Source organism: Battus philenor, unplaced genomic scaffold (assembly GCF_028537555.1).
Source record: "Battus philenor isolate CCGP_79_NKW_IND1 unplaced genomic scaffold, ilBatPhil1.0.hap1 SCAF_13, whole genome shotgun sequence".
Taxonomy (NCBI): Eukaryota; Metazoa; Arthropoda; class Insecta; order Lepidoptera; family Papilionidae; genus Battus; species Battus philenor.
This window is the reverse complement of record NW_027181675.1, coordinates 8,803,212-8,814,332: the sequence shown is the minus strand read 5'-3', so window position 1 is coordinate 8,814,332 and position 11,121 is coordinate 8,803,212. Positions and strand designations below refer to the sequence as shown.

The following is an 11,121-nucleotide window of genomic DNA, read 5'->3' as shown; positions in this document are numbered from 1 at the left end:
AATCGAATTGCAATGGCTATATTAATCACGTCGGCTATAGGTTAAAAAAGGGCAATAACTTAAAAACAATTTTCATATAAGTTTTTTTTTCGTAATTTTTTATGAAAGGATTGCCATTACATGGAACAAAGCAAGATTTTAAATCAAAACCTTTAAAATTTTTCCATTAATTTGAAATTTGAGGGCCTCTGCGCTCTTCTTTGGTCTTTCAGTGATGAAGGTCTACGACCAAACAAACGAATCAGAAATAAGGAGAATGAACAAAAGAAGCTGACATTGCCAGGCGGATTGGCAAGTTAAAATGGCAAGCAGTGGATAGGTTACATAGTACGCAAAAGAGTGGATGCCTCATTAGGTGCACAAACGACTCTGAGGCCGTCGAAAGACGTTAGATGCAGGTCCTACTAGTCCTTTTGGATATCTATGAGGGAGCTTTGCAAACATTGAACTTGTTATGGCTAAAATGAAAGTGATGATGATAATATAAATAAGTGAAATATGAAAGAACTATTTGATTATTACAAAGACTGGTTTTAAATTGGTTTACTTAAGTATAATTCGTTTTAAAATGTATTCTTTTGATATAACTACATTATACGCGCACGCTGACAGCTCATGGCAGCAATCGATAGAAATTTAGATGTGTAGCTCGCTAACTCTCGGTGGAGTTTAATTTTTAACGATCGAAGCAAATTTTGTTCCGTGTAAAAGTAGCGAGACTGGATTTTTTAAATGTGTAATAACGATGTATGAGTTTATTCGACGTATTTTTAAATTTTCTTAGTTGTCACTTACCACGTAGTATTTGATAACTTAACATATTTAAAAAAATCCTTAAAATTAACACACACAAATTACAAATAAGTAATAATATATGAATAGATTGATATAATAAAAACAAAATTGGATTTGGTGAAGGTCGTTTCGAAATAAACGACTCTATTTTATCGCATTATTTTGGTTTACTGACTCTTCTCACAACTGTATTGGAAGACTTGATGAAAGTAATTTACAACCTTCTATCTACAATTTTTTTCTGATCCATTTAAATGTTATCTCCAATAAATCAATGTTTACGATATGACCGCGTATTGTACTACTGTATTTTTATAGTGTATATTGTATGGCACCTCAATTTAGCTAGATAATGCCACTTTAAAAATCGATTTTATTCATTTCATTTCTTATTTCCTTTTATTATCCTTGTATTAACAATAATTTATATACTATTCATACATCAAAATTAATCTAATAATACCTTAGGCATTAATAGTAATTTAGATAAAATTCCTTTTCACCCATTTTTCACAATTAAGGATTTAATCGGATTCACTATTCTGATTTTAATACTAACTTTATTAACTTTAACTATTTCTTATTTATTAGCACATTTATTTAATTATAAATTTTAATATGGTGTTTTTAAAAAGTATATCGGTCTTGAATTTTGACTAAGTGTACAATGTAGTATGAATAATAAAAAAGCTTGTAATAATATCATAGAGTGCATTATTTTAAATAAAAAAGATTCACCTACTGTCATCTATAAATATTAAATAACAGACGCTCGGATGAAAATGGTGAAAAAAGTAAAAATGGCAAGAGTGAGCGAAATAGCAGATGTTGACGAGCCACATTCTTACTTGAATATGCTAATCTTCCCGCGCTGGTGCAATTTGCTTTACAAAATAAAGTATTTTGTCTAAAATATAATAAAACTGCTTAATTATAGTAATATGTACTGTAATATGTACCAAAATCATGAATTAAGTGACGCATTAGCACTCGTACATTACAGAAGATATTTTGTGATTTTTATTTTTAATAGTATTTCGATATGTTCTTTTTATACATTTAATTGTATGACCAGACGAAGTAATATTTGATGTACTCTCTTATATAATTACTTACCACGAATGCGGTTAAATAGTTTGATTTCGGACAATGTTAAATATAATGTCAATTAATATTAATGATTTATTATCCAAACCATTCATTTAAGTTAAATATGCTCATGGGACTACAAATTTAACATTTGTGTGTTGATACGCTCGACATATAAGGATTCCAAGATCCCACATCTAAATTTTGATAGAAACTTGTAGAAATTTCTTGGAAGATAGTTGAGGTTCATCGGCATGCCGGAAACCTCTCCCGGGAATATGAAATGGGTTTATTGTAATACATTGCTGTCATCCCTAACAAAATTTGTAATAGTAATAATAATGTTTTTATGTAATATAAATTAAGACTATGTTATATAAGTCTTAATTTATATTTATTAAAAAGCATTATTAAAGTTCTCAAATTATTGTCAGCCCGAATGTCTGTTTCTAGGTTATAAATTTGACACATGTATAATAGTTTTTGTTAAAATATTTTTCAGTGCTAATTAGAAATTACTAATTATCATTGTTCTAATTAGAAAAGCGTAGTAAATAATTAATCGCTTAAATTATTAATCAATTACTTTAATTCCTAACTTACAGTTCGAATTAATAATTTTACATTTTTTTTACAGACAGTGCCTAAAGTCGAAGGTCTGCAACCAATGTGTGTTACAGGTAATGACTTAGGCCGTAGAAACGTGGTTTCTTATCGGTTCTCACATTCAAGCATAGAGAGAGCTAAGCTCAAAATCAAAAATGAAGAGGTGTATAGACAAAACAAAGTAACCAACAATCCAAAGATTGGGCAAATTGAAAAGGCGACGGGCAGGTAACATAGCATGCAGAACAGCTAGCCACCGGGATCGTAAGGTTCTTGAATAGAGACCATGATCGGCAAGCGCGACGCAAAACGTCCACAAGATAAATAGATGACCTAATTAAGGTCGTGGTAAAATACTGGAGCCATATTCTATTAATGATAAATTGCTATTATTTAGACATTTAAAATAACTTATAGCAAATGTTCAGTCAGATTTAGACTTATTTTAAATATTAAATGTAACTGTTACGTGTCAAACATTATAAACACAGTGTTACATAGTAGAGCAGGGTCTGTGTTCATTTTATCATGATTGATAACAGCCATTACATGAGTCGTTTTAGACCAGTTCGCCACCGCTAGACAGTTTTATGGCGTTATAAATGCTGACATTACCGCCACACCCGCGTCAATATCGACATCTGGGGATTGTGGCTACCGTATGCGGTGCAGGTAAATAACCGCCCGTCCTTGTTTGAAACGCAGACACGAGGAAGAACCATCGATAACTTAATACATTTTTTTAGTAAGTAAATATATTGATTTTACTTCGGTTGTTATTTTAACATCGAGTATTTGATTGGTTTTGTTATTTTAAAAAATGCTTTCTTTTGTTATTATTCCACTCATTTAGTAAGTTTATATGCTAGCATAATTATGACTAGATTGAGAACGTCTAAAATAGTTTGCCTATTAAACTTGAATATGTAATCTCATGCGAAACTAACATTATGTTTATCTGTTTTCGTACTTAATTAAAATAAATAAATATATTTTTATGACGTATACTGTTGATTCTTTACTGATCTTTAATAAAAATATAAATGTATGTATACGGCTAAATGTATAAATGGGATTTACGATATCTAATTAGCGAATTTATATGTAACGAATAGAAAACATATTCTTAAAGATTTTTTTATTGATATTGTTACATTATGTACATATGAATGAATGTATTTTAACTTAACCGTAATTTGCTTGTTATTTTTAGTATAATATAAAGACGTAAGTCAACGTTTACACGATTTAGTTGGTGTACGTGTACGCAAAACTTATTATGGCATTTATTGTAATGACCGTTTCCAAACCTGGTATCAATATTTTAATAATATTTAATCACATATTTATTCTTAAAATATCTTCAGTCTATAAATCTTCTTAATTTGATGGTTCTGTGTAAGTTTATGACAAGTTTAATGAAATAGCGAGAATGTTTATAGATAGAATAATAAGCATAAAATTACACACGAAGTAAAAAGCCGATAAATACGTTAACAAATATTGACATGATAACTTAATACGTTTACTTCGATGCATAGCAAGCTTGCAATGAACTTAAGTACTGGATTTGAAATGCTGACAAAGGCTTAGTTGTTTGAAGCGTGAAATGAAATGAGTGAGTAATCCCTATTGTAGTCGCACAAAGTGATAAGCTGAAACTTTAAACTCCGAAGCCTTTGACATGTGTTTTAAAGATCTTTCTTTTTCATTTAGCTTTCACGTTATTTGTCTCATCTAATATATACGTTTTATCTGTTTGCTATAGAAAGTCTTAAAAGTACTAATAACAACATCAAAAATGTATAAATTTATTCAAAAACGTATCAATAATATTGGCCATCTAATTTTACAGCGCGTTATTATATTTAAGCAATATGCCCACTGAGCTTGTCGTATAGTATCAGTATTAAAGAATTGATACGTGATAGTTATTTCTACGAAAAAGGTATACTCTGTACTTATTATAGCCAAAAAAACAGCAGATCCAAAAATAAAAATTATCCCAGCTTCTACCGCGTATGTAATTTGATAACAAAGTCAATACAATATAATATAACTTTATTAAATGGAATCATTACAATAATTTGTAAATGTCTAGTTTTTAAGCTAAATTAAGTTCACGATACTTTGTAACACGCTACTTACAAAGAAAAACTAACAAGAAATTTTTTTTAAGTTACAAGTATTCGTTCCTTAAAATCGTGAACGTACTCTAAAATTGGGAATTATATTTTTTTGCAGAGCTTGTGCTTGATAAATTTTTTGAATATACAAAGAGATCAATTTACCGCGTTGTTTGGTAATTTTCTTAAAAAATCATATACGTTGACCTTCGAATGAGTGATACACTTTATGGGGCTTAATAACGGATAGAGCAAGTTTATTTTTATTCCTTAACTTTAAAATAATAGCTCTATTAATCTCGTTGTTTAATAAAAGGCAATTGAATTTAATATTCACATTAATTCGCAAATTCATATGTGAATAATACATAAATTAATAAAATTAAGACTAATGTCTTCTAATATATAAAATTCTCGTGTCACGGTGTTCGAACTTGAACTCCTCCGAAACGGCTTGACCGATTTTTACCAAATTTTACATGCGTATTCAGTATGTCTGAGAATCGGCTACTATCTATTTTCCATACCCCTAAGTGATAAGGGTGGTCAACCCCTAAATTTTATTTTTAATTTTTTAGACAATTTTTTTGGTTTTTATTTTATTATGATACAGCATACAAAAATACATACAAACCTAAATTTTCACCCCTCTACGATTAACCCTTATCTTACATTTGTTAATTAAAAACTTTATTTTTTTTTGCAAAACAACGTTTGCGGGATCAGCAAGTATATTAATAAAATTAAGACTAATGTCTTATATATATAAACATGTTATGAGGAATTTTTAACGTAATATTCATCTTAAAAATTATGAGTGTACCCCGTATTGAACATAATAGAAGTTCAACAGCTAAGTTTATGATCATAACGATGATATTAATTTTCTCTTAAAAATCGAACTTTGCTTTTTTGTTTTTAATTACTTTGTTGTAACAGCCGCATCCATAGTTCAGTGTTATACTTTAAGCCCTTTTACTAACGAAACAAAAGGCGACCTCGTATATAGGGTGAATCGCAGCGATTATTATTATATTTAACATACGCTTCACAAAATTAGATAGGGTGAATACCGTTTAAATGCGTAAACCTTTATGCTTTCATAATTTTTACATAGATAGATAGGTGGATAAGTAAATTGACTTCTTCGAGTAATTTCTTTAAAATATGTTTTATCGAACTATTAAAAGTGTTTTCGTTAAAAAGAATAATGTACATGTACAGAGTAATAATTGAAACTTTAGAAGCTTAATATAGAGAATTAAAAATCAATAGTACACAATAAAAAAGGATATTCAATTTAAATTTCAATCGTTCGATATGACTCAAATCGTAAACAAAAACAAAAGTAATTATTTTTTTATTTTAATTATTAACATAATAAATACTCTAAAACTACTAAAATATCAAAGACTGAGCACGTTGTAAAGGGCATAATTTTTTTTGAAAAAATGGTTAACAACACCGTTCACCCTCTCTGTGTATAAGCTTTGATTTTCCAATTCGTACTGACATAACTCATCAGGTTGATTGTATTTCATTTCAGTTAATTTTGTTACTTCCTCTGATTCCGCTGTTATTATTTTCATAGAGATCAAAGCTTCAACTAAGCCGTAAACGGAATAATCTTCTAAATGTTTTTGGAATACGCCCCTGGGATAAATATCTTCGGCAAACAAATCACATTGTCTCAGTACCGCTGATAATGTTCCATAATAAATATTAATGAGGGAATCATAGTGCTTGTCAAGAAAACTGCTTTCAGTGGACATGTAAAAAAAATATGATAAATCAGTGACCGGCGAAGCGTAGCGGGAAAGTTGGAAATCAACCAGTAATGAATCCACTGGCTTTTTATTCTGAAATAATATGAAAAGAATAATTTAAAAAAAAACATTAATAAATAAATATTTAATATACACCAAGAGTAACTTATAAATATGTTATTGAGCCTATAAATAATATGTAGAAACTACGAAGTTTATTGAAGATATATTACATAATTATGCTTAAATTTTAAATGTTTATAGTTATTTCTGTTTAAATTTAAAAAAAAGATATTTTTCGTCTTTATATAAAAAGCCACATATACATTATCTAAAATATTTAAGAATATACCTATTCTAAATAATATTAACTTACTTGATATTTGAAAATGAGATTATTATTCCAGCAATCGGAATGGCAAATAGTGCCGTAATTTTCAATCGGAGAAGTACACTTATTCAGAACCAATATAATACTTGGCGCAAGTTTCATTAATTTTTCTTTTGCATCTGTGTCGGACACAACTGCAACCGATGCTAGGAAGAAAGTTATTAATGACTTCGGTATAACTGTAGCATCACCATACTGCACATCCTTGCTAAATATATCTTTGATTTCATTAAATTTTTGTGGATCTACTTTCGCCAGAGTAAAAGATAATGCATGCAATTTCGCAAGATTTTTTATAACCAGAATAGCATGATTTAAGTCTATTTTATTAAGTCTGTCGAAGAAAAAATATTCTCGATGTTCAATCAAAACAGTTACGCATTCTTTTCCGCGCTCTGTTGAACTGAAAATACAGTTTGGAAATTTCATTCTCAATCCTTCAATTACCTTGTATCGTCTTTGAATATCCAAAAGTACAGGAACAGCACTTTTATAATAGGCGATTTCTCTTAAATATGCTTCACGAAAACATGCACGTTCTACAGGATTTGGGTGCCATTTTACAATAAAACTTCTCTTTATTTTAAATTTATCCGACATTCCTCTCATTCTAACTACATGTAATCCGCCTATAAAACAATCAACGTTATCACAACCTACTTCAATAACGAATTCAATATCACGAAGATTAGAAATTTCCGCCACTTTATTTATTATTTCTAAAAGATCTACGTGCGGCCGAGATAACTTTCGTTTTCGCATTTTAACTTCGTACACAACTAACCTTTGTAATTTTTTACACTACATTGATAAATAAAACTAGAAATATCGTAAGTTAACTCTCTTTACATCTTATCGCGACATTTGATTGTAACATACTTACAGGAGATATGAAATCTGTGTGAAGGAAATTTAATAGCGTTTGATAAATTTTAAGAGTTTCAGCTATCATTTGAATAACATATACTTTATATACTTTGAAAATATATGAATTACTTCAATAAGGCAAAGATTTCCAACACTCTTTTATTGCTTCTGATTGTCTCTTTAGTATCAGAATGCTGCTGACAATGTGACTAGATTTTTCTAGAATAATTAAAAAATGATTTTGTATATTATAATTCATTTGTTTTTATTTAAGTAATTATAATTAAATATAATAAAAATTATACTCCATTTCTCCATCACATACAGCATAGGGTACGTATGTCCGTCAAGTGGCTTTATCTATACTATGACACTTTACATCAAGAACAGGCGCCGTTTTGAATGTTATCAGCGCGGAACAAGTCCCGTTCCGGCGAATATGAGATAAACTAGTCCCGGCGTACAATACCTTTTGTTATGTCACTCAACGCCTGTCCTGCCACAGTATGACCGTACGGAGTGTCCGTGTGTGCGTCGTTCAACTCGTTTTATGCGTTCAACGTTTCATTGTCTGCCACAGTAGTGGTACATCTTGCCAACAAATCCAATCTTTCAATATGCACATCTCTGAATGGTTACAATTTTTTTAACTGTAAAACTCTATATTTAACAAGCATTGAATCTCTCAACCACTTAACTTATAGCAGGTTAAAAAAGTATTTTAGAAAATTTATGTTAATGCCCAGAAATTCTGCATAAATCAATTCAAAGGATTTTTTTCAGTTAATTGGTAAATCAACGTTAATAAATTTTTAAAAATATACACATGATACTAATATATACTTGGTTTTATCTTTTTTTTTATTGATGATTATATGATTAACACAATAGTTATGAGTTTTAATACAAGGTATATGTAACGAATTAATAAATTGAGTAGAAATCGGACTTTTACGATTAGAAACACTGTGTTGACCAAAAGGCGGTGACTTAACATATAGCGTAAAACAAAACATTGCAACCGCGCTGCTCTTCTGTCAGGACTATTTTGATAATTACCAATATTTATGATATCAATATCTTTTTATTTTATTGCTTCTGTTAGTGTAGAACTTTGTTTGGTTTTCTGATTATTATTCCGTTCTTATTATATAATCTATCTGTTAGTTTTCTGAAAATTACAAATTTATGAAATAACATAAATAAACAAATTTCCTTCTGCAAATTTATAATTTCAACTTATTATAATTATTAAGTTTCTATTCAGCTATTCCACTTCAAATATTATTTATATTTCAGGTTATAGTATTACGCCAATTACGATGGTCGTGAGGGCCTATTTTGCATGTAAATATACAACTTTGTTCAAACATACATACCATTTTGGTTGAGTTCAAATTATTTTTCGTGAAATTTTCCGAGGTAATGCAATTTCGAGGCGACGGAAAGCAGTCTAGACATTCGGGAAATCACTTTTCCGCAGGCATAAGTGTAGACGCCGGTGCCCCCGTGTTAATATTAACAAATTTTACACATTAGAATTGTATAAACATTAAACAACTCTAAACAAGAACCGAAGATCATGATGAAGTCGGAAAACAAAATAAAAAAGTAACTTTTAATTTGATTCACTATAAAGTTCAATTTTGCATGTTTGTATAAACATACCATAAATATGTTAGATGAAACTGTTAAAAAAAATACTTTGAAACGTCTTTTAATATTATTTTATTATATCGTAAGGAAGCTCTTTAATAGAAAACTAATATCGAGTTAATCTTAACTCAGTAAATTTAGAGCTCAGTCTGCAATATCGGATTTAATACCGTCTTAAATGGAGCACACAATTTGGTAGACGTATCAGCGTGCTCGATTTACGGCGTTATTACAGTGAATACGATAAGCATTATTCGTCCTCGGAATACAATGCTGGCAGGGTAATAATCGAACAGCATCGAAATAAAAGTAAATGAAACTGTGGGACGAACTGTAACTAGTTCGAAACTCTTTGAAAATTAAATTTCGAAAATGGATTCAGAATAGCTTAAAAAATAAATTTAATACTACAAACATAATTATTTATTAGCTTGTCGAGCAATTTGAATTGCAAATGGTATTGACTTTCTTGGTAGAGAGCATAGAGCAAGCATTAGGAGCTATTAATAACTTTAAAAATAACAAGTTCGACCGATTAATTCAAACTCAAATTCAAAATATACAATAGTATACTGATCTTCTGAGATGAGCTGAATCAAACTCCTTGTTCTTTTTATCTGAAACTTAACTATGTTAGATGTATAGATTACGATATTAACATTGTAAATGAGTCAATCAGTTCCACATATTGTTGATCATCTAAAACTCTTCAATGCTGTAGTAAGATTTATTTAATAATGTACTTTTAATTGTAGATTAAAGTATGAAAAAAATTAAAACCTTAATAAAATTATTACTGTTCCAAAACAAATCCTATATAATAATAAAACCTTTAAGATACGATATTACTAAAGCTTTGATAATCTCGTTAGTCAATAGCAAAATTTGAATCGCTTGAAAAGAAAAAAATTGCTTTCTATGAGTACTAAAGGAAAATAAAAGGTTGTTCCTGCAGTGTTATGTCAGTAAGATAGAATGGAGACCAATTAGTGGTAAGGAGGCCTTCTATTTAAGTCGTCAAGCGTTTTAGCGCATTTGCATTCTACCGCATTGATGTTAGATGTAGTGTCTACAGATCTCAACGAACAGCTACATACATTAAGAGATATGTTTTACACAATATACATAAACAATTAATAGTAATATACAGATGTTTGATTATACGTGTAAATCTTTAAAGCGTTGTATGTATTGTTCAGTTTTTATCATTGAATATCATATTCCCCATCCAAAAATCAATGGTTAATAAAGTTAGTAAGGTTATAGAAATAATAAATATCGTAAAAAAAGCGTTCATAAAAAATATTGTTTACTATCTGTCTTCGAAAACTCTGTACAGACAGATGTTATTGACCAGTCATATTCCTTTAAAAAATTAATTCAAGTGACATATTACAGGGTTTATATATCCCTTTATACAGGCGTTTCGAAATAGATGTTGAGCCTTTAAAGCCCTTTGCTAGTAAATGAGCCATTTATCATTATTATTTACCCAATTTTAGCTTTTCCACTTATAATCAATCATCCTATTGTAATAATTTTATAAAAGGTATTATTTTATAAAAGGTATTGTTATATTTTTCTTAAATGGCTCTTTTGTGACAACTTTCAGAAAAAGGATTGAGAGAAGTGGGGTTGAAACAGAGTTTTGATTATGGAGTCGTTAGCTCGGTCACTCGTTCGATAACCATCGAAGTGATAAGTTGTCTCGTAAACTATGCTAGTTGGTCTATAAGAGTATTAAAAGTGGAATATAAGTGTGAATTGGAGTTTTTCTGATACTATTTATGATATATACTATATATGATATATATAATATTAATAA

The 11,121-nt window shown here is 29.4% G+C and overlaps 1 protein-coding gene across 1 annotated transcript; it reads right to left on the bottom strand.

Annotated features, from left to right (window-relative positions):
* Positions 1-6,022: 6,022 nt before the first annotated feature.
* Positions 6,023-7,535, bottom strand: LOC137933478 (uncharacterized). Its single transcript, XM_068777437.1, has 2 exons — positions 6,759-7,535; positions 6,023-6,475 (listed from the first exon to the last, which is right to left on the bottom strand). Exons 1-2 carry the CDS (start codon positions 7,533-7,535, stop codon positions 6,023-6,025), a joined length of 1,230 nt encoding a protein of 409 aa, XP_068633538.1.
* Between the last annotated feature and the right edge of the window lie 3,586 nt (positions 7,536-11,121).